The following is a 23585-nucleotide window of genomic DNA, read 5'->3' as shown; positions in this document are numbered from 1 at the left end:
TTAAGATAATGAAAGGTATAGATAAAATAAGTGAAGATGAATTATTCAACAGAGAAGACAGTGACAGAACCAGGGGCCATAGCCTGAGAGTAAAGAAGAGGAGAGTTAAGATGGTAGTAAGGTAGGGGACTTTCACTCAGAGAGTAGTTAATGCATGGAATGTTTTCCCTGGAAAGGTAGTGGTTGCAGAAAAAGTAGATAAGTTTAAATTCGAATTAGATAGGTACCTGGAAGTTATGGAGATCGAGGGGTATGGGGATGTTGATAAGACTTTTAGGTAGTTTGAGTCTTGATGGGTGATTGTGTACAGAGTGCTGTTGGTAGCGATCTTGTTAAGGGGTTGTGTGGTTGATTTTCTGTGCTGTTAAAAAAAAACGATAAAGATAAAAATTACAAAAAAGAACTACAAAAAACATTTTTTATTCCATTAATTAATTTTTTTTTAGCTTTTTCTCCTTGGATCTTGTGTAGATTGGTTGGTGTGGTGTTCGCACAGGCATGATGGGCTGAATGGCTTCCACCTGTGTTGGATTTCCTTGTTCCTTGTAATGATGTGCTGAAGGGCCTCCTCATTTCCTTGTTTAAAGTTGTATTCATTAGACTCAGTGTAGTCCCACAGAGACTGGACTCTTTGTATATTAATTTCCATTCTATATATGGAAAATAAATATTTCAATGCAATGGATTGGATTCCCAACAGAGCATCGACCTTCAAATGTGCAGGTGAAGGTAAAGCCCATGCCCCTCTCCCGACCGAGGCAGTCACGTGATATGGGATGCGACATTGCCGAAAGTGCCCATATTTCATGTTTTGCATCAATTTCATCGAGAATAGAAACTTTTTATTGTGATGTTGACTTTTTGCACAGGTGAAAATAATGCGGTACAGCAAATTTCAGGGAAATTGGGCCAGCGGTTTGGAGACATGTATGGAACGATCAATTAAACAAACAAACAAACAAACAAACAACTCCCCCATATGAAAATGTAATTTTGTTTTTGCAGAGATCAAGCTTTACAGAAGAGCATAAGATATCTACGATTACCCTCAAGGCCTTAGATTTTACTGTGTTCGTGGGAGGGGGATGAGGTGGGTGAAGGGGAGGGGGTGGGTGGACGTGTTACAACATGAGAAACAGTATCACCGACCCAAAGAGGGGAGCCATACTCCCTGGCTTTGTGGACAAATGACTTGCACATTGTGAGGAGCTGAGAAAGAATCACTCTCTGAATTCTTTTTAGGTAATTCCTAGCCTTGGAATCACGCTTGGTGATATGATTGGCACTAGACAGTCCACGGCACATTGTTTGGCCAAAACACTCCTCAGACAGCATTCTCAGCCATAGGTTTACCCCAGAAGCCAAGTGTTATTAATGCAATGTATATTTCTGATCTCCCAGTTATATAATTCATTGTTGCATTTATCTGAGAGCTCTCAAGGATTCATGTCCATCACTTTCTTCTTGGTATTCATGCGTGTTATGTCTGTGTAGGAAATGGAAGGATAGAAGGACAGATAAGATGGAAACATTTTTGTTTTATACATTTGCAAATAACTTCAAGTGACGGTAACATTAATAATTGCTATTCAGCAAGAAATTGTTAATTGTGTTTCTTGTGCTTGAATTTGACTATGGTTTATTTGGATTTAAAAAAATAAAGAATCCCAACCGAACTCACTCGCTAAATGAGAAAGCCATGAGACATCTGATGTAGAAATGGCACGAACACTCCATAGGTTTAATACAACACTAATCCTCAAAAAAAAACTACCAAGATAGAAACTTATAAACCTATAAAAGTATGGAACAGTTTTCGTCCACAGAGGATTTTACATCCAACAATATCTTTATTGTTGGATGTAATTTTTTGGGGTCTCAAGGGTCTTGGGGAATCAACATTCAAACAGGACATGATTAAAAGGCATCTAGTCTCCATGGCTTCCTGGACTGACTCAAGGCTTCACCGCCTCACCGTGCTTTTCATTTTTATATACATCTAGATTTTTAAAAATACACCACCACGTAACGGCCATGCGATTAAAAACACCTCACCACTACGTCACCGCCTTGTTATTAAAAACACCTCACTTCCTGATCATTCAAAACAACTGCCACTATGAAATTCAAAACACCTCACCACATGTCCCTCGAGAGACCTGCTTGTTTTAACTGAGGATAACTACGTGAGTTGCTGTGTTGTCATGATTTATACGAAGCAGAATTGAAACATTTATTTTGCAAATATATTTGTTATATTCGTGATAAAACATTTTTAGAAGCAATTTCAGTTGAAGATTTATGTTTGGATAAAATGTTTAAAAAAAAAAATACCCTTAGGACATATACACAGGAGAGGTTCGTGCAGAGCAGAAGTTTGGTATGATTTCATAAAAGTTTGACGGAGTAGTTCAGTGACAACACAACTGTGTGACTGCACAGATAGATATATATATATATATATATATATATATATATATATATATATATATATATATATATATATATATATATATATATATATATATGCCTGGTGTTGGCTTAATGGTTAGGGTAGTGCGCTTGGGATCCTAGGGTCCTGAGTTCAAATCCCGCTCAGCTGTTGAATTAACACCAGGTGGGGTTGACTCTGCCTGTCATCCTTCCGAGGTCGGCAAAATGAGTGCCAGCATGCTGGTATACTGTGTCGGAGTGGCGACCCATCCAGGATTGTTCCCAATAGCCAAGGAGACTGCTTCGGCGGCACCAACGCTCTGCACAGAGTATGGTCCTAATGGATGGATGGATATATACATATATATGTATATGTATATGTGTATATATATATATATATATATATATATATATATATATATATATATATATATATATTGAAATGTGTATTAAGTTATGCTTGTGGGGTAGATGGAGGAATTTCATAGCAAAGGTAAGATTGTATAGTGTAGCACGGTCCGTGGATGAGGAGGAGACATGTCAACATAAATTAAGTAAGGAAAACTGTCAGCTTAAGATTGTTGCGTGTCACCAAATGGGGGGGGGGGGGGGGTGGTGGTGCTGTCTTAATTAGGTTGGGTTTAAGGCTAATTTCTCCCAGTATGCGATTGCCCCCTGTGGCCTTTTCCTATGTTTTTGCATTTACAAAGCTGGCTATAAAATGTCTGCACCTCCTTCCAAAATTTTCACCTTTTGTTGCATTCTAGCCTGGAAATAAATTGATCTTGTTTCAGCCTTCAGGCTGGAAGTCCAATAAACATCAAAAACTATGTCTGTCCTCGCGAAATTCGATGAGTACATCTGAATATTTGGAACCACATCTAGGACAGCATATTCCTCAAAGGTCTTTGATGTCTTTGGCGGCAATGAATGCACAAGAGAGGACCCATCAATGATAACAGCATCACATCCTGGTCTAGTGTCGGGAAGAGTAACTGGAGCTTCCAGAATTTTTGCAAGTTGCGACTTCTGACCAGTGTGGAGTTTCCCATTGTCACTCAGCGCCGCAGGGAAAGACTGGTTTTCATGTTGGAAAAACTCAAGCAGGTCACACTCATGCTTGGCAGGATATAAAGAGTTGCGAGAACAGACGGCAATCATCTTTGAGTACCTGTTGCTTTATGTCGCCAGAAGTTGCAGCTGCCTCTTGGCGAAAGAAGTCTGCTTTATTCTTTTTGATGGGCTTATAGAAGGAAGCTCCGTCACCCAGACCATTGAAAAATTCTCGGAAGGCAACTTTACCTTTCTCAAGGTGAGTCCTTACAAGTTCAGCAGTACTGGGATGCACGATGGTTTTTGAGTCCAATGTGAGCAGGTCTTTTGATTCTTCCTGAAAAGAATTGCCCAGATCCTTAATTTCGCCAAACAATTTCTGGACCTTGTCAGAGAAGGATTTCTGAGATAGGCTGGTTTGCTCATGGTGCGTGATATCTTCATTTGCCACTTTGGCCAGTGACGCCAACTCATACTGTGATATTAGCATGCTAACTTCTGGTCCACACACCATCCACCTACTCAGTGCAGCTGGATCCTCAGTAAGCTCAATGGCACCACCATCACCTTTCACTACTGCATTAGCCTGTTCATGTGCTTGGTCAATGGCCAAGCCAGAGAACTCCCTGTTGGTCTTGTGTACCACCAAATTTCCCAGTTGAAATTCATTAAAGACCTCAGGGTGAGTGTGTTCCAAAGTGACCATGTCTCTAAGATGGATGGGAAGCCATCTGGCATAGTTTACATTGTTGTTTTCAAAGAACAAGGGGATTAGAGCAGCCAGTGCTTTGCAATACAAACCGAAGTTGGCCTCCCTGAAAGACCTGACCAACGAGAACGTCACCAATTCCATTGACAACACAAGATCCCAGAATTGAAATTGAGGACTCTCTTTTCTGCGTTTCTCACACCAGTCATCAAAATCCAGAGCTTCTTCATTCTCTTCTACACAATGATGCTCATATGCTTCCTTTTGGAGCATGTCGAGGCAACACGCTGTAACTTGGTGCATATGGCGTGTTCTTGTGACACTTGAGGCAGAAAGAAAGGACTCTGCCATTCCAGAATAAGCCACCCCAGACTTAACAAGAGCACCTGTCCACCCACTGCTTTGAAGTGTGGTTCCAAGAGACCTTAAAGCAGCCATCTCTATGTGGAAGCCCCCAAACATGACAACAAATTTATCCTCACCGTACAGGTCAGGCCAGTGCCACTGGACTTGTTTGATAAGTGCATAAATAGGCTGGTTTGCGGTTATCACAGGGACCTGTCCTGGGTTGAGTTGTGCAATAGTATCCCTGACTTTGTTCATGGAGTGCTTTACAGTGGCAAATGAGTGAGCTTTATCATGAAGGAGGGGCAGAAGTGCTGTAATACTCACTTCAAATGCAAGACCTCTCTTTTTCTCTGCATGATGGGCTGACCAAGTGATGTTAACATTGTCATGTACTTCTTGTGTGAGGCTAATCTTCTGCAACCACTCATATTCATTGGTTAGGGGGAGACTTGGCAGAGATTCATATGTAACTTTGCCTTTGGGAGGAGAATTGTTCTTTGTTGTGAAGAACACAGGATAGACATTTGTATATGAGTCGGGGATTTCTGGGACTTTCTTTATTTTGGTATTCTTAATTAGAATTGGTTCCCGTACTTCTCCTTGATTTCCTGATGTTGTATGTTGAAAGATGGATATGCTGGTTCCATGGAATGATGTGGTCGCCGTTGTGGAAGAGGGATTATGGTCAATGTTATCCATCGCAGATGTGCTGAAAAGACCTTTCCTCAGTTTGGGAGGACAAACCACACCTTCCTCTACATATCTGGCTGCAGCTGCATCTCCCAGCTGAGCTGATATGTCGAGTACTCGATCATATTGAATACTGAGACCCTGGTCATGGAGCATTTCTACTAGGTGTCTTAGCATGAACAGACATCCCTATGTAGACCGGAAATGGGGTTTCTCTGTCTCTGGAATGCCTGTGTGTGGCAGCACCTTCTTTGTATTTGGCAAAGCAGTTGTATTGAAGGAGCTGAGCCATAGCCAGGTCAGTTGTAGTTGCTCCAAACCTCAGTTGAGACTTTATGTCTGCTCCATGCTCAATCATGCAGACAAATTGGAGCAAAGCTGGAGGTAATGAATCGTATACTGAAGTCTCATGAAGATTGCCCTCATATTTACATTTGTGATCAAGCATGTGCCTATGTAATATCTTGGCAGCTTTGGCGAGAATGATGGCATCAGAGTAGGTTGATGCTTCTGACATGACAGGACCTACATCCTTCTTGAATGTCAGATAAACATCACGTCCATCCTTGTAGGTTTCCAACGCAGGTATCTCTGCCAAAAGCTTTTCTTTCAGTCTGGTAGAGTTCACATCAGGTATATCTGTTCCAAATTGTTCAAGTCTTTCCTTGTAAAGACTCACCAAGTTAGCAAGTCGAAACGAAACAGGCCCATCACTGCTGTTTCTTGTCTCAATGACATAGGTAAGAAGTTCAGAGAACACCAAAGGGAAGACTTCCTTTTCTTGGGATGACTGGACTTTTTCTTTGTTCTTGGCTGCAATGTGTGCCCTCTCTCTATGATACAGAGCTGTTTAGCAAGAGTAGTGGTATTTCAGTTCCAGGTCAACCACATCTCCACTGCTCAAGACAGCCAAAAGCTTGCCATCATTAAGATTGCGAGCACATTCATTAAGCCTCTCATTTAGCTGCCTGGTCATGGCTTGTCGCAACTTTGACTTTGGTTGTATCTTTTCACATAGGAAACACCGTTGCACTTCCATGCTAGTTCTTCGCATTTTTGAGTGCCCTTCTCCTGAATCATTTTGAATTTGAGCTGCTCTTTTAGTGGCATGCTCAAGTTTATAGCTGTCAAACATTTTGCAACAATTTTGGTGGTACTTGGCACTATTTCGCTTCAGTGTATCCTCAATACCACCTCCTTCATCCAATCTGGATGGGTCTAACCTGATCGGTAACTGGTGGATTGCCTGAAATTGTGGTAGGTTTTTTGCTATCATGGAATAACCATTAGAACTACACTCATAATGGGTTGGGGGAGACTTCAACTCTTCTTTTGTTTCAGTCTGACAGAGGCAACACTTCCTCCAGTCAGTTTTAGGAGTACAACTCAACGGATTATTAGTGGACATATTGAACAGGTTTAGGCCGAGGGTTTATCCTTTTACCACCTAACCGTACAAAATACACAAGCACATTGAGATATGGGATACAACTAGGTTCACACATACAAATGCCCTACACCTCGCCCGATCGTTCATCCAGTGCCATTTAAGTCCCGTGTGATCTGTACACCTTCCGGGTAAATGAAGCCCCATTACCCTTGGCTCGGCTCTCCCGCGCTGGCACATCCTGTCAATTCAGGCACGGCTATCTAATAGTGTAATACTACAACTAGCTATACTTCTAGCTGAAATATATACAGGGGCTTATTAGATAGCATTTGGGACACTCAAGTATACTACAAACTACAGTTTAGGTTAGTAAACTCCAGCGACAAGTAGTACACTATAAGCCGACACGGAACCCCATGCTGAGTCTCACAGCAGTGATGTCACCAGTGTGCCCTGGTTGTGCTTTAACATCACTCTTATTCACATAATGTAATAGAGCTTGACCGCATCACCTCAATACATGATCACAGATGTTGCCCAGCAATATCTGTGATAATTTTGTAGGACAGCGACAAAAGTACTGATTTTAAGTCATGCAATGGCCGCCATCTTGAAAACTGGTAACCATTTTCGAATATTAGTGCCAAAATATATTTCTCCAGTCAAAATACAATCTATTGAACATTTGGATCAATAGCATGTTCCTATTTATAGACGTTTAGCACTGAAAACCCTTTTTCCTATTTTATTCGACAGCCATCTTGAAAAATGGCGGCCATTTTGTTTTTCAACGTGGGTAACGTACTTTTCTGAGAGAATGGGTCCTGGAGCACATGTATACCAAATTTGGAGCTTGTACCATCAACTGAAAGATTCTTGTGGGATACTGACTTAATCTGCCCCATTACTTATTAAAAGATTGGGGCAGTTGGGATTCCACATTTTTAAAGAAGAAGAAGGCACTTCCAACCAAAAGTAAAAACTAGATTGACTCCGCTAATTTGAGCAAAAAGCGAGAGCAGATCCGATCTTAGGAAACGTTTCGCTGGCTTCACAGCTGGCTTCATCAAGCACAATAGAAGTCCTGATATATATATATATATATATATATATATATATATATATATATATATATATATATATATATATATATATATATATATATATATACACACACACACACACATCACAAAAAACTTTTAAATCCATAAAAATAAAAAAATTGCTGTATTTGATTTTCACAAAATTACATTGACAAAAATAAAGATATCATTTTATGAAAACAATTATTGAACTACCGCTTTCTTTGTCGTATCAGGTCTTCCATGGTATCCGGTGGAATTGTTTTGAATGTTTCTGGCAACAGTAATGCCAACAGGCCAGAAATCATTGAAAGAAGAGCAAAACTTAGTTCTGGGAGGAACAAGTACATATCTCTCGACAATATAATCAGTGGGGCCATCAAGGTGCCAACTTGTGCAATCATGCTCATCATGCCCAAACTGTTTTGCCTGCAAACAAAGATGCATTTGTTAAAAATGGCACATGCGGTTCACAAAACTTGCATTAAGTTGACAAATAATGGAAGAGTTCCCAACTTTACCAACTCCCCGACCACAAAATCCATGCCCAAAATGGGGTCGTGAATTTGTCTGCAGAGTGTTTTCATTATCTTCCGTATTATAAAGGGGGTAGAATTGAGTTACCTCTGCAACAACTTCAAACCCTTTCATTCTGTATTCCCTGCAAATTAAACAATCACCTGTGGAGATAAAGCTCCTCCAAGGTATTTTGCCACTGAAACAGCTATGCGAGTCCTGTGCTCCACCTATCCTATCCCTAACACCCCAACACAGACTTCTGAGTTGTGGTGTGCCACCTCTACCACATATCCAAACTTCAAGTGCTTGTCGCCATGCTCTTGCCCAGATGTCACACTAATCCAGGTGAATAAATGCATGGCCAAATCAAATTTTCGAGTACAAACATTCGTGTCAATATGATATGTTAAACAGGTGAGTGTTGCTCTTGTTTTTGCATGATGTTAAGGTCGCAATAATTTGCAGCTCCCTGAATGGGGTTCCCACGAAGGAAAGGGTTATGAACCCGTGCTGTAATGTAAAGCACACGAATGTGGTTTAATTGCTGATATTTTTGTCATGACCCTGAAAGGTTTTCCCCACTTGCATGATTGTGATAAGGTGTGATACCAGACGATACCTGACCATGCTCTGGAGTGAATCACAACACTATTGGGTAAAGATTGACTCAAACATAATCCATAAACGAAATCAATCGATCCCAAATGGAGTTGAGGCAGTTCTCAAGGTAAAAAAAAAGGGGGGGGGTATCACACTGATTATACATAAAGGTAGATTTGATTTTTCGGATTACAATAAATGTTGTATCCGTAAGAGTTCATGAAAATCCCAAGAAAGTGCTTTTGGTTTTATATTCCAATGACTTATTTTGTTATCACGTCTCAATTAATAAATTTTCTGCTGGACTCATACCTCAACACCTCAATATATATATATATATATATATATATATATATATATATATATATATATATATATATATATATATATATATATACATATATATATATATATATATATATATATATATATACATAAATACACACATACACGGATGAGCCAAAACATGATGACCACCTGCCTAATATGCTGTTGGTCCTCCGTGTGCCGCCAAAACAGCGCCAAACTGCCGAGGCATGGACTCCACAAGACCCTGAAGGTGTCCTGTGGTATCTGGCACCAAAACATAACCAACAGATCCTTCAAGTCCTGTAAGTTGTGAGGTGGAGTCGCCGTGGATCGGACTTGTCAGTCGAGCACATCCCACAGATGCTCAATCAGATTGAGATCTGGAGAATTTGGAGGCCAGGGCAACACCGTGAACACTTCATCATGTTCCTCAAACCATTCCCGAACAATATGTGCAGTGTAGCTGGGCGCAATATCCTGCTGAAAGAGGCCACTGCCATCAGGGAATACCATTGCCATGAAGGGGTGTACCTGGTCTGCAACGATGTTTAGGTAGGTGACACGTGTCAAATTGACATCCACATGAATGGCCGGACCCAGGGTTTTGCCAGCAGAACATTGCCCAGAGTATCACACTCCCTCCACCAGCTTGTTGTCTTCCCACAGTGCATCCTGATGTCATCGCTTCCCCAGGTAAACGGAGCACACGTACACGGCCATCCATGTGATCTAAAAGAAAACGGGACTCATCGGACCAGGCGACCTTTTTCCATTGCTCCAAAGTCCAGTTCTGACGCTCATGTGCCCATTGTAGCCGCTTTTGATGGTGGACAGGGGTCATCATCATGGGCGCTATGACTGGTCTGCTGCTATGCAGCCCTATATACAGCAGGGCGCGATGCACTGTGGACTGTGACACATTCCTCCCGTGACTACCATTAACATTTTCTGTGACTTGTGCCAGAGTAGACCTTCTGTCGGTCCGGCGCAGACGGGATAGCCTTTGTTTCCATCGCGCATTGATGAGCCTTGGGCACCCAAGATCCTGTCGCCAGTTTGTGGTTTGTCCCTCCTCGGACCACTGTCGGTAGTGGCAAATCCAGGGGGGGTTTCCTGGTTGCCCGGAATCCCCCTCCCAACAAAAAAATATTTACCATTACAGTGGCAAACCCAGGCGTTCCCTGGTTACCCAGAACTCCTTCTCCCACGAAAGTGTGCCACAAAAAAGGCCAGAAGCCTCAGAAAAACTATCAATACAGTACCTAATAAACAATAAACCACTAACAGCTCACAGTAATTTATTTGGAAATTATTTGGAAAATTTATAATTTTCTGTTATTTGGAAATCCCCCCTACCCAATTCCTGGATTTGCCCCTGGTCGGTAGGTACTCACTACTGATGATTGGGAGCACCCCACAAGCCTTGCCGTTTCAGAGATGCTCTGACCCAGTCGTCTGGCCATAACAATTTGGCCCTTGTCAAAGTCGCTCAGGTCTTTACTCCTGCCCATTTTCCTGCATCCAACACATCAACTTCAGGAACTGCCTGTTCACTTGCTGCCTAATATATCCCACCCCTTGACAGGTGCCATTGCAACAAGATAATTAATGTTATTTACTTCACCTCTCAGTGGTCATAATGTTTTGGCTCATTAGTGTGTGTATATATATATATATATATATATATATATATATATATATATATATATATATATGTATATTTCTTCTTCTTCTTCTTCTTCTTCTTCTTCTTCTTCTTTCGGCTGCTCCCGTTAGGGGTCGCCACAGCGGATCATCCGTTATGATCCGCATAATGACTTGGCACAGGTTTTATGCCGGATGCCCTTCCTGACGCAACCCTGGTCGCCTCTTACGACACAGGAATATGGTACACCTATTCTAACCGGGGCATACACCGGGCCCAGTACACTGGTACTCACTTCGCTGACCTCGGAAGGATGACAGGCTGAGTCAACCTCCTGGTGTGTATTAATTCAAGCGGCCAATGGGGCTTGAACTCAGGACCTTTTGGATACCAAGCCGCTACCCTAACCACTACGCCACACCAGGCTATACGTATATATGTTTATATATATATATATATATATATATATATATATATATATATATATATATATATATGTATATATATATATATATATATATATATATGTATATATAAATATATGTATATATATATATATATATATGTATATATATATATATATATATATATATATATATATATATGTATATATATATATATATATATATATATGTATACATATATATATATATATACATATATATATATGTATACATATATATATATATATATATATATATATATATATATATATATATATATATATATATATATATATATATATATATATATATATATATATATATATATATATATATATATATATATATATATATATATATATATATATATATATATATATATATATATATATATATATATATATATATATATATATATATATATATATATATATATATATATATATATATATATATATCTATATATATCTATATATATATATATATATATCTATATATATATATATATATATATATATATATATATATATATATATATATATATATATATATATATATATATATATATATATATATATGACCGTTTTTACAGCCATTTTCCCTGCTGTGCAGGGGTTTGGCTTTTTTCTTGAGGATATGTTTTTTATGGCCGGATGCCCTTCCTGACGCCAACCCTGGTCGCCTCTTACGACACACAGGGATATGGTACACCTATTCTAACCGGGGCATACACCGGGACCAGTACACTGGTACTCACTTCGCCGACCTCAGATGGATGACAGGCTGAGTCAACCCCCTGGTGTTAATTCAGCAGCCAACGGGGCTTGAACTCAGGACCCTGGGATCCCAAGCCGCCCCCTTAACCACTAAGCCAACACCAGGCTTCATATATATATGTATATATATATATATATATATATATATATATATATATATATATATATATATATATATATATATATATATATATATATATATATATATATATATATATATATATATATATATATATACGGTCACGGCTGTGGAAATTCGCAGAGCACCATATAGGTCCTTAGATCAGTTATGCCGATCAGTCTGTGTTCAGATAGATTTCCCCACCGTTGTCTAAAGGGATTTTATTCGTGTTGCCCGGGCTGTGATCTTTGAGTTAGCCGTTTTTCTTTTGCTATCGTTATTTTGGACCAACTGCTTCACAACCACCACCTGCACCACCAACATCACTCTCATCAACTGCTTCACAACAACCACCACCACCAAACACCTTCTCCACCACTGCATTCACACAACCACCTTAACCACAAGCGCCCAAACACACCACCCTCACGCCCACCACACAATGCCAACCACACCACCATTACAACAACCACGATCACCTCAACCACCAACCACAATTTCCTCAACCACCAACCACAACAACCATGCCGCCTCAACAACCACCGCGTTTTCTACCTCGGCACAGTTGCCAGCGGCCTGGCCTTCGTCGATGGAAAGCAGGCGTCCCCGGTTCCCCCCTCCCCCGAACGAATGGCGTCTCCACGGTGGATTTCACCCTGCGAGGGACAGACAACTATCGCGGCGGCGCGCGTCCCTAATTTGGCGGGAAAACGCTTCCTTCTGGAAGTTTCCCGTGTGTTCTGGAAGGAAGGGTGGGAGTTGAGAAGGGGCGGGGCGTGGGTATAAAGCGGAGGAACGCGAGCACGGAGAAGAAGAGTGGGAGAGTTGTGACCGTAGTCGTGGCAGTGGTCGCTCTTGGTGCTGTTGTAGGAGAGTCTCTGAAGGTGGCAGAAACGCGAGCGCTGAAGAGAAAGTCTGAGGCGTGTGTGTGCGGACGCTAAGGCTCGAGGCTTGCTCGCTGGATCTCGCTTGCTGGATCTCACTAGCTGGATCGCTCTGGGCTCTCTGGATCAAAGGCATTTTGAGGGGGTCGGTGGTCATGGCGGAGTCACTCAGGATCGTGTGCGAGTCACCTCTCTGGGTCGGATCGAGGAGGACTCGAGCTCGAGGATTACACAAGCAGGTCAGGTTACACCCGGTCACATTTTTCCTTCCTTTCTTTATTATCTTTTGGGCTTTTGTGTGTGTGTCTGTGGCGCCGTGTCCTTAAGTAAACCTGCTTAAGTGACTGTCGATAATAATAATAGAGAATGGCTGTAGGTCTTTGGTCCTCCTGTCCCCTACCCCCATTCCCCCATTGCATACTGTTTGTGTATTGCTTCATTGCTTGCATTGCCTTGTATTAAATAAATGTGCTTGTTTAAATGTACCCCATTTGTTGCGTCTTTTCCTTAATTGAGCTGCCATCTTGCACTCGGAATATAGTTGGTTTTTAAATAGCCGGTAAAGTGATTCGGTCCAATGGGACTGCGCGATAATACCCCGCTCGGTTATCCCAAAAGGAAGCGAGCTGCTTAAGCGGCTCATTTCCAACCGGTCCCGTTGAGGTACAATCTCTCGGTAATCTACCCGCGCGATTAATTAGGTATATCGACAATTCGGCGATTGACCCTGTAACGCGCGGGTAGAGTACGGACAAGGTTGTGGTGTGCTTAAAAACACACCCGTGGCTGGTTTTCAGCGTTGATCCGGAAAGCCGCGACTGGATTGCTCGTCCGGTGGGCGTACGGCCGTGATTCGGCTTAAAGCGGCCGTCCACACGCCGGCGTGTGGGAATTCATAACAAATATATATATATATATATATATATATATATATATATATATATATATATATATATATATATATATATATATATATATATATTCGCTGCAAAATGCCACGAACGTTAAATCTGCAAATATTGGGGCATTGTTTCATGGTAAAAGCAGGGATACATTCCCGGCGGTTCATGACCCGCAAAGATATAGCGAATGGTGAAGCTGCGAATGTCAACACTGCAAATGTCGTGCATTGTTTCAATGGCGAAAAAGGAGGACAGGTTCCTGGCAGTTTCTGATTCATGGGGAAATTTTTTTAAAGTCAAACATCTTTTCCATCACGAATGCACATGATTACAGTTTCATAAACGAGAAGATGTTTCATATGTTGCTTCCGCTCTCCCAACAATGGATGGAGGTCCTCAATGCCAGACAGCAAATCCGAGCCAATTCCCTGGACATATCACGTGCTTTTGACATGGTCTGGCACCCTGCCCTGCTCACCAAACTCTCTTCCTATGGTATCCAAGGCCATTTCCACTCATGGCTCGCAGACTTCCTCTCCTGTCGCAGTCAACGTGTGGCCCTAAATGGAGTTCTTTCATCCCCTCTTTCTGTCCAGGCTGGAGTTCCTCAAGGTAGCATTCTGGGCCCTGTTCTTTTTCTGGTTTTCATCAATGATCTCTCCGACTCTCTGGAAAATGCTCTCTGTCTCTTTGCTGATGAGTCGAGCCTCTGCCGTACCATCGGTCATCTCTCAGACCGGCAAGCAGCAGCTTCTTCGCTCACTGCAGATCTGGATAAAATCACAAACTGGTCCAACACGTGGAACATGTCTTTCAATCCAGACAAATCTCACACTCTCACTATGTCTCTCCGAAGGGACCGTTTAGAAACCCCCCCCCCCATCCACTTTCTCAACAATCCTCTGGAAGAAGTCCTTTCTTTCAAGCTTCTGGGTCTCACTATCCGCCATGACCTTTCCTGGGAAAGCCACATTTCAAACATCGCCTTCAAAGCCAGTCGCCGACTGGGAATCCTCCGTCGTGCAAAGTCCTTCATCGGCCCACCTGAGCTCCTGACCACTTACAAAGCTATCGTCCGCAGCCTGATGGAGTACTGCTCTCCCCTCTGGGCTGGTGCTCCTGCCTCCCACCTTTCTCGGCTTCACGCTGTGGAAACCAAGGCATTTCGGATCATTGACATCTCCCACAATGAGGCTGAGTCTTTGGGCCTCTCACTCTCACCAACAGGCTGGTCGGTGGTTTTTCTGTCTTCTACCGTCTCCTCTCCAGCCTCGCCACCCCCCCCCCCCTCTCTGCGATTTGTCCCCACCACATTTCCGCAGGACGCTCAAGGTCCGCCATCAACCCCCTTCTGGTAAAACTACCAAAATCACGAATCACTACTCACCTTCACTCTTTCAATCCTCTTTTTTCCTGCCTTTGGAATAAACTCCCTCACTCTATTCAATCCCATTCTTCCCTTCAGGCCTTCAAAACAGCTGTTCACCACCACCTCTTTTCATCCCCCATCCAAATCCTCAATCTTTTCTACCCCCGATAATCCACCCAAGCCCACCTCCTTTCAATTCCCTACTTTCCTTCCTGAAAGTACCTGTAATGTCCATCTTGTATTTCCCCATGTTCCCCACCCCATCCCTCTCCCTTCCACAGATCTCCTAATGTCTCTGTTCCCCACTGCTTTGTCCTTCCCACTCCTGCCCCTCTTGTCTCATGCCCCCCCCCCTTGCTGTGCGTTGTGTGTTAGCTCTCACACGAGCCTCGACAAGGTATTAAAAAAGAAAAAAAAAAACAGCACTCCCAAAAGAGCCTACCCCCGCCAGGCTGATTAGTTTATGTTTTGTATCCCACCGATAAGCTGGATCTGGATTTGGACCTGAACTAAAATTTACTCGGCTTGTTCTTGTCACCTCACCAACTCATCCACCAAGTTTCTTCTGAATCCGTCCTTAATTTTTTGAAATATCCTTCACGATAGCATTTTAGCCCTGTCTCTCAATGGTGAAGAATCACTTAAAAAATTCACAGATCCGGATCCGGATTCAGATCTTCACCAAAGTCGAATCAATTCTTCCTTGTTGCATACCCGACATGCCCACCAAGTTTCGTTCGCATCCGTCCACATCTTTTTGAGATAACCTGCTATATGTCGTTTTTTGCCCTTTCTCCCAATGATGAAAAACCACTTTACAATTCTCAGATCCAGATCCGCATTCGGATTTTCACCAAAATCTAATAATTTTGTTCTTGTTGCATACCCAATATCTCCACAAAATTTTGTCCAAATCCATCCACAACTTTTTGAGATATTTTGTTCACAAACAAACAAACAAACAGGCAGACGGGGTAAAACATAACCTCCATCCACCTTTGGTGGCGGTGGTAAAAATGCTTACAATAAAAGACAACGACAATACCAGAAACTGTTTCAAATTTTTATTTGCACAAACACGCAACTTTTCAAATGATGATGATGATATAAATCCAGGGAATTCGTTGGGGGAGTCCTCTGAAGACAACTTAGGTGAGGGTGCTGATGAGTCATGCACCGAAAGGAATGTAGGTGAGGGCACTGAAACAGGTGAGGGTCCTGATGAGTTGCTCACCGAAGGGGAAGTAGGAGAGGCAGGAAAGACAGGAGAGGGTGCTGAAGCTCCTGAGGTGGAGGTAGAAAAATGGGTGATTGTGAGCTGCCTGGCAGATTGCTGCAGGTTTTGATGTAGCTCCTTGAACAGGAGCATCACGTCATCCAACCCCCTCTTGAACTTGAGGTAATGCTCCACCACCAGGAACTTGACTGTGAGGTTGTACCTCAACACCTCGTCTTCATCACTGCCGGCTTCCTCCTCTTCCTCCTCAGAAACCTTGGTCATGGCTTTCAATTTCTCCTCGGTGAGCTCCATAGCATGCGAGGCGATAAGATGATCCAACTCCTCAGGCTTCATGTTATCAAAGTCTTCTCCTCCCAGCTTCCATGCCAAACTGACAATTTCAGGCCTCTCCTCCGTAATGTCGGCAAAGCCTGGAAAGTTCCTCACTGCTTGTAGGCTGTGTTACGTTCCACTGGGAAGTGAAATTTTGTGACAGAAATTTACTTATGGATGAAAGTCGGCTGTATAGTGTATTATTACCAGTTGTTCACAATGTCCATAACCTTCAACTCTTCAAGTCCATAACCCGGCACGAAGGGGTGAAAAAAGGGGTGAAGAGTCAGCGATTTCGTCACGAGCTGTGTAGGGCAGTGGCCAAACTCATTGGGTGTGAGAACCAATCAGAGGACGCCACATGGTCACGTGACAGCTCTCCATTCGGAGAAACTTGTGTGAGGAGGCAGTTCAAGATGGCCGCGCCCATGGATAACATGTGGTGATCGGCCTAAAATATTTATTTTTTCAACATTTTTCACCGTTTACAAGACATCTAAGGAATATGAAGTGCATCGTACATGTGAGGGCAGCCCCACGCACCGCGAAACTGATAAAACTGGGGCACAAAAGCTCGTCAAAAATCAAGGAAAGTGGGAAACTCTGGTGTAACGTGTATGTGGATTGCCCAGAAAGCGAATTGGCACGGCAATGTTTGGAAGATTGGGAATGTGAAGAGTTCCCCACTGATGGTGGGTATCACCAGTTGTGCTATAATGCGTTTCGCAACACAACAAATATCCAGAGGAAGATTGCCCATCATGGTGTCGTGATTGTCGGAGTGCTGATGATGCCTCTGCCAGAAAAGTGCCCATTCCTGTCAGCCAGCCGACAAGAGACTGACCAAAGAGAACAGCGTGATATCTCATGTTTTGCCGAAAGATAGATGTTTAATCTGCCACAAACCTCAACAATTTTTCAAGTCTCATGGTAAGTCGCAACGCAGTCGGATAATGATGGCTGAAACTGAGGATGGAGGCAAGTACCTAGAGGAATCTAGCCAAACTTTCATTGATGTGCAAGTATATAAAGACTACTGTTGATGTCAATGTTCTGTGATTTTACGTTAAGTTCTAAAAATCTCAAAACCTTATTTCCAGGGCTCCTAAGGGCAGCTTCAGAATGCCTGAGACGTGAAGACATACTGCTACAAATCAGGGGATATGATTTAGTGGCCATTGAAGCACACTATCATGAGAAGTACCATTCAGAACTCACCACAGAGTATCAAAATCAACTGGTACATGGTGAAGGCACAAGGTAAATGAACGTTTTTCATAGGCATGAATGCATCTGGAGTCAGCCATTCTTCATACCTCTTTAGGTCGTGCTACTTACACTTTCTCATTCATTTGAATTGAAGTTCAGTTCAAGAATCTAATTCAAGTATTTTCAGAATAGATGTCATTCAGTGACATGTCAAGTTCATAAAGCATCTTTGAATATTCGTGAATGCGCCATTTCCTTCATTGAATGTAACAGTCTGTTTTTATACTGTGGTGATCCGCAGCCCCGATTCGGATGTGGCACTCATCACGTTGGCGAATCTCTCGTTTTTTCCTCGAAGCACCATCATATTTGAAACGGGCAAGGGATCAACCGCAAGGCTTCTCAACTTGACAGCCATCGAAAACGCTATGGGTTCCACCAAGGCCCGGTCTGTGTTGGGGTATCAAGTGTTCACTGGATGCGACACAAGTGCTTTCTTTGGCAAAGGCCAACGAAAAGGTGTGAAGCTCATGCTGCAAAACAGTGAGTTTCTACAGACATTCGCGCAAATTGGTGACAGTGTTACGGTTTCCTGTGAGGTGTTCGAAACGTTGGAGAAATTCATCTGCAGCCTATATGGTGTGAAGTGCTCGTCCATGAATGAAGCACGCTATAGACTCTTCTGCACCAAAGTCCTGGGTGAGCAAAGGATTCCTCCTTGCTAAGACGCATTGGTGCAACATATCCTTCACGTCAATTACCAAAAATACCTCAACAAGCTAGCATTGAGCAGGATTATGGACATCCCTGACCCCAATGAGAATGGATGGCAAGTAATTGATGGATGCGTATCCGTGAGGTGGTATACAGGTGATGTAGCTCCACGTGGCCTGTTATCCCATGAATCTTGTGGCTGTGAGAAGAGCAGATGTTTGGCAAACCAGTGTAAATGTCGTCGTGCAAATGTTCGTTGCACAGATTTGTGCTCATGTACAGGTTGTGAAAATGTTGAAGAATCGGCAGTTGAACTAGAGTTGGTGAACAATCACAGTGATGGTTCTGGTGATGATTCACGTGATGGTGAATAGTGTCCATCTAGGTGTCTGTGCCTGACTTGCTTGTGTCAGTGTCTGTGCTCGACTTGCTTGTGTAACGTGACTTGCTTGTGTAACCTGACTTGCTTGTGTAACCTGATTTGCTTGTGTAACGTGACTTGCTTGTGTAACCTGATTTGCTTGTGTAATGTGACTTGCTTGTGTAACGTGACTTGCTTGTGTAACCTGATTTGCTTGTGTAATGTGATTTGCTTGTGTAACGTGACTTGCTTGTGTAACGTGACTTGCTTGTGTAACCTGACTTGCTTGTGTAACCTGATTTTCTTGTGCAATGTGACTTGCTTGTGTAACCTGACTTGCTTGTGTAACGTGACTTGCTTGTGTAACGTGACTTGCTTGTGTAACCTGACTTGCTTGTGTAACCTGACCTGCTTGTGTAACGTGACCTGCTTGTGTAACCTGACCTGCTTGTGTAACCTGACCTGCTTGTGTAACCTGACCTGCTTGTGTAACCTGACCTGCTTGTGTAACGTGACTTGCTTGTGTAACCTGATTTGCTTGTGTAACTCATTTGCTTGTGCAACGTGACTTGCTTGTGTAACGTGACTTGCTTGTGTAACGTGACTTGCTTGTGTAACGTGACTTGCTTGTGTAACCTGATTTGCTTGTGTAACGTGACTTGCTTGTGTAACGTGACTTGCTTGTGTAACGTGACTTGCTTGTGTAACGTGACTTGCTTGTGTAACGTGACTTGCTTGTGTAACCTGACTTGCTTGTGTAACCTGATTTTCTTGTGCAACGTGACTTGCTTGTGTAACCTGATTTGCTTGTGTAACCTGACCTGCTTGTGTAACCTGACTTGCTTGTGTAACCTGACTTGCTTGTGCAACGTGACTTGCTTGTGTAACGTGACTTGCTTGTGTAACCTGACTTGCTTGTGCAACGTGACTTGCTTGTGTAACGTGACTTGCTTGTGTAACGTGACTTGCTTGTGTAACCTGATTTGCTTGTGTAACGTGACTTGCTTGTGTAACGTGACTTGCTTGTGTAACGTGACTTGCTTGTGTAACGTGACTTGCTTGTGTAACCTGACTTGCTTGTGTAACCTGATTTTCTTGTGCAACGTGACTTGCTTGTGTAACCTGATTTGCTTGTGTAACCTGACCTGCTTGTGTAACCTGACTTGCTTGTGTACCTGACTTGCTTGTGTACCTGACTTGCTTGTGTACCTGACTTGCTTGTGTAAGACTGTAAGTGTACCTGTGCCTGACTTGCATGCATTGATCATGACATGTAACATATTCTCTCTGAACTTTGTCCGGCTGTTGTGGTTTGTTTACACGGGACCTCCCCAACTTCCTTACGTCCGACCGCCCTGTGCGGGGGTCTTCATTCTTCCATTGTTGGCCATGGTAAAATGGATGGGTTGAGGAGATCGGGAAAGTCGGCAGCAGGAAAGAAACTCCAATGACCGCTTGCATGAGCAGTTCTCCTACTGTAATGTCCACTACACAGCCAATGACATTGGTGGGAAATCACCAGTAATCAAAATTGCAGCGTACGATTAATGACTACAGTATGTAGCAGAACAGTGATTTTTCTCTCGAACCCTGCAAAAACACGTACTTCCGGGTTGTAGCCATCACCATTTTGTCCACAATTCCCCCAGTTCCTCCGACTGGAGAGCTGTCACATGACCCGTGTGGCGTTCTCTGATTGGTTCTCACGCCCAATGAATTTGGCCACCGCCCTACGTGAATCGCGACAAAAATCGCTGACTTTTCACCCCTTTTTCACCCCTTTTTCACCCCTTCATGCCGGGTTATGAACTTGAAGAGTTATACCATTTTGAATAACAGGTAATAATACACTATCCAGCCGACTTTCATCCAGAAGTAAATTTCTGTCACGAAATTTGATTTCTAAGCGTTTCTCGCTGAACGTAACACGGCCTATTGTGGCCACAGGTTGTGCCAGCAGGCGTTGATGGTGGATGCTCTCACCTCGTCCAGTGACTGATTGCACCAATGCAGTGGGCTAAGTTGAACTCCTTCTAAAACTGCCCAGTGGTGACCTCTGGGTTGGAGTCCATTGCATTTACAATGCGGCAAAACATGTGGCGAGTACAATACGTTTTGAAAGTCGAGATTACCCCTTGGTCGAGTGGCTGGATCAGGAACGTGGTATTTGGCGGCAGGAAGATCAGCTCGACATTTAGGGAAGCCACCTTCAGATCCCTGTGGTGGCCAGAAGCATTGTCGATGAGCAGGAGAACCTTGAACGCAAGGTTTTTTTTTTTCCGCCAGGTACCTCTCCACCTGAGGAACGAAACAGGAATGGAACCTGTCCATGAAAATTGCTGCCATCACCCACACCTTTCTGTTGGCCCTCCAAAACACAGGCAGTGTGTGCTTGTTCTTGCTTTGAGAGCACGCAGGTTTCGGGAATGGTACAACATCCTGGGTTTCATCATGCAGTCACCTTTTGCATTTGCGCAGAGGAGAAGATACCCGGTCCTTTGTGGCCTTGAATCCCAATGCTGTCCCCTCGTGCTTCGAGGTAACAGCTTGCGTTGGCATCTTTTTATAAACCAGGCCGGTCTCGTCAGCATTGAACACCTGCTATGGCAGGTACCCCCTTCTCCTAGATGAGCTGTGCAAGTTGCACAGGGAATGTTTTGGCCACCTCGTGGTCCGTGGAGGCGCACTCTCCTGTCAGTTTGATCTAGTGAAGACCGTAGCACTTTGAAGTGGTCAAACCATCCCCTGCTTGCTTGGAATGGACTGGGGTCGCTTGTACCCACATCACCCATGCTAACGCCACCTGTGTCAGCCAGATGCGAGTCGATGCGCATCACCGTTGTGTGGATTTGAGATCCACTTAAAGCCATGTTCTTCTGCGCATTGTCCTCAATCCATACACAGAGCCTTATCCATCCTTTCTATGTGGACATCCCAGACATGGATGACCACTTTGGTGCTCGGTACAGCGCTCGCCACAATACTTTCTCAGATCACCTTCTCGTTTTTCCATATATAGCCAAAAGGTGGATTCGTTTGTTCCATACAGTCTGCCTGCAGAGGCCACATTCTGTGCTCTCGACAGCCGGTCCAGCAGCTCCAATTTATGATCCAGGCTCATCACTTTCTTCTACCTCGTGGCAGTCGATGCATCTCTGGCACTGGTCTTTTGTTTGCGAGCCATGTTTGATCAATGAGCAGAATGATCTGAGCAAGAGGCAAAACACCTGTCAAGGCAGTGGGACGAGATGAATGATTGAGACCCAGGACATGCTGGATATAAGTAGTCATGCAGGAATTGTTTGTAGCTGCGGGAGGACTGAGTCGTTTTCCCATTGTTTGTTTGTGGGGCATGGTGCTAAAGTTTTATGCAGCTGGTGGTAGATGCGGTGAAGTCTTCCTTTCAATTGTGTAACTCTTGAGGGGGCGATGTTTTTAGCAGCTAGTAATAGATGCGGTGAAGCTTTTAATTGTGTAACTTGGGGAGGTGGAGTAACATCTTCAGCAGCTGCAGTAATATATGCGGTGAAGCTTTTTAATTGTGTGACTCATCGGTGATTACGTTTTATGCAGCTCGTCATGTTTTAGAACTGTTATGCACGTGGCTTGTGGAAGATATGTTTTTTGCACACACGAAAAACTGTGAAAACGCGAATGTAGAAGTTGGTCATGTGGCACTGCTCATGGATGATATGATTTTGCATATGTTCAGCTGCTCTCTGCATGCTGGTGGAAGATATGTTTTAGAACTGTGTCATGCTTGTGGTTTGTGGAAGATATGTTTTTTGGGGGCAGGAAAAAACATGAAAAAGCAAAGCACAGGGTCGCAAATGTAGAAGCAGGTCATGCGTGCAGCTCGAGGAAGATATGTTTTTGCATATGTATAGCTGCTCTATGTATGGCTGGTGGAAGATATGTTTTTGCATATGTACAGCTGCTCTATGTATGGCTGGTGGAAGATATGTTTTTCCCCTCGCCAAAGAATTCGGAGAGGGTATTGCATTCGGGTCTGCTTGTTTGTTTGTCCGTTTCTCTGTCTATCCGGCTGTTTGTCTGCACAGAACTTTCGTGTTTTTCTCCCCAACCACTTGTCAGATTGAGACAAAATTTTCTCCATTGTTGCGACTACTCATGTGGAATGTTTTAATGATAAATATGATGTCATACGTCACGTGGTGTGGCAGCCATATTGGAAAACGGAAAAACTTTGGACCTCTGCATTTCTGAAACTGCAATAAGGAACAATTGAAACTTGGCACACAACAAACACAGGATTTTTGGAATGTGGAAACACTCATGTGGAATGAGGGGGATTTTTTTAAAGACATCATAGGTACCCTCGTTATTATGCCATAATTGCATATGTAGAACGTCACATCTAATCAGTATGAAAATTTTTGAGGGTCATCTACGGATAAAATGGTCCACAGATAAAAAAAAATTCATGACATCATCGGTCATGTGATTCGGCAGCCG

At 43.0% G+C, this 23585-nt stretch overlaps 1 protein-coding gene across 4 annotated transcripts in view; it reads right to left on the bottom strand.

Moving 5' to 3' along the window:
• Nucleotides 1-820: 820 nt before the first annotated feature.
• LOC147011739 (solute carrier family 22 member 6-B-like) overlaps nt 821-23585 on the bottom strand; it is a 94313-nt gene continuing 71548 nt past the window's right edge. For all 4 annotated transcript variants that reach the window (XM_085857454.1, XM_085857452.1, XM_085857453.1 and 1 more), the window contains 2 exons: nt 7922-8134; nt 821-1486 (listed from right to left, as the gene is read on the bottom strand). In XM_085857454.1, coding sequence (XP_085713580.1) covers nt 1423-1486; nt 7922-8134 — 277 coding nt within the window. In that variant the 3' untranslated portion in view covers nt 821-1422. The remainder of the gene's footprint in view (nt 1487-7921; nt 8135-23585) is intronic.

This window comes from Eptatretus burgeri, chromosome 15, assembly GCF_056783735.1.
Source record: "Eptatretus burgeri isolate ZD-2024b chromosome 15, Ebu_testis_v1, whole genome shotgun sequence".
NCBI classification, from domain to species: domain Eukaryota; kingdom Metazoa; phylum Chordata; class Myxini; order Myxiniformes; family Myxinidae; genus Eptatretus; species Eptatretus burgeri.
This window is presented reverse-complemented; position numbering and strand designations above follow the sequence as displayed.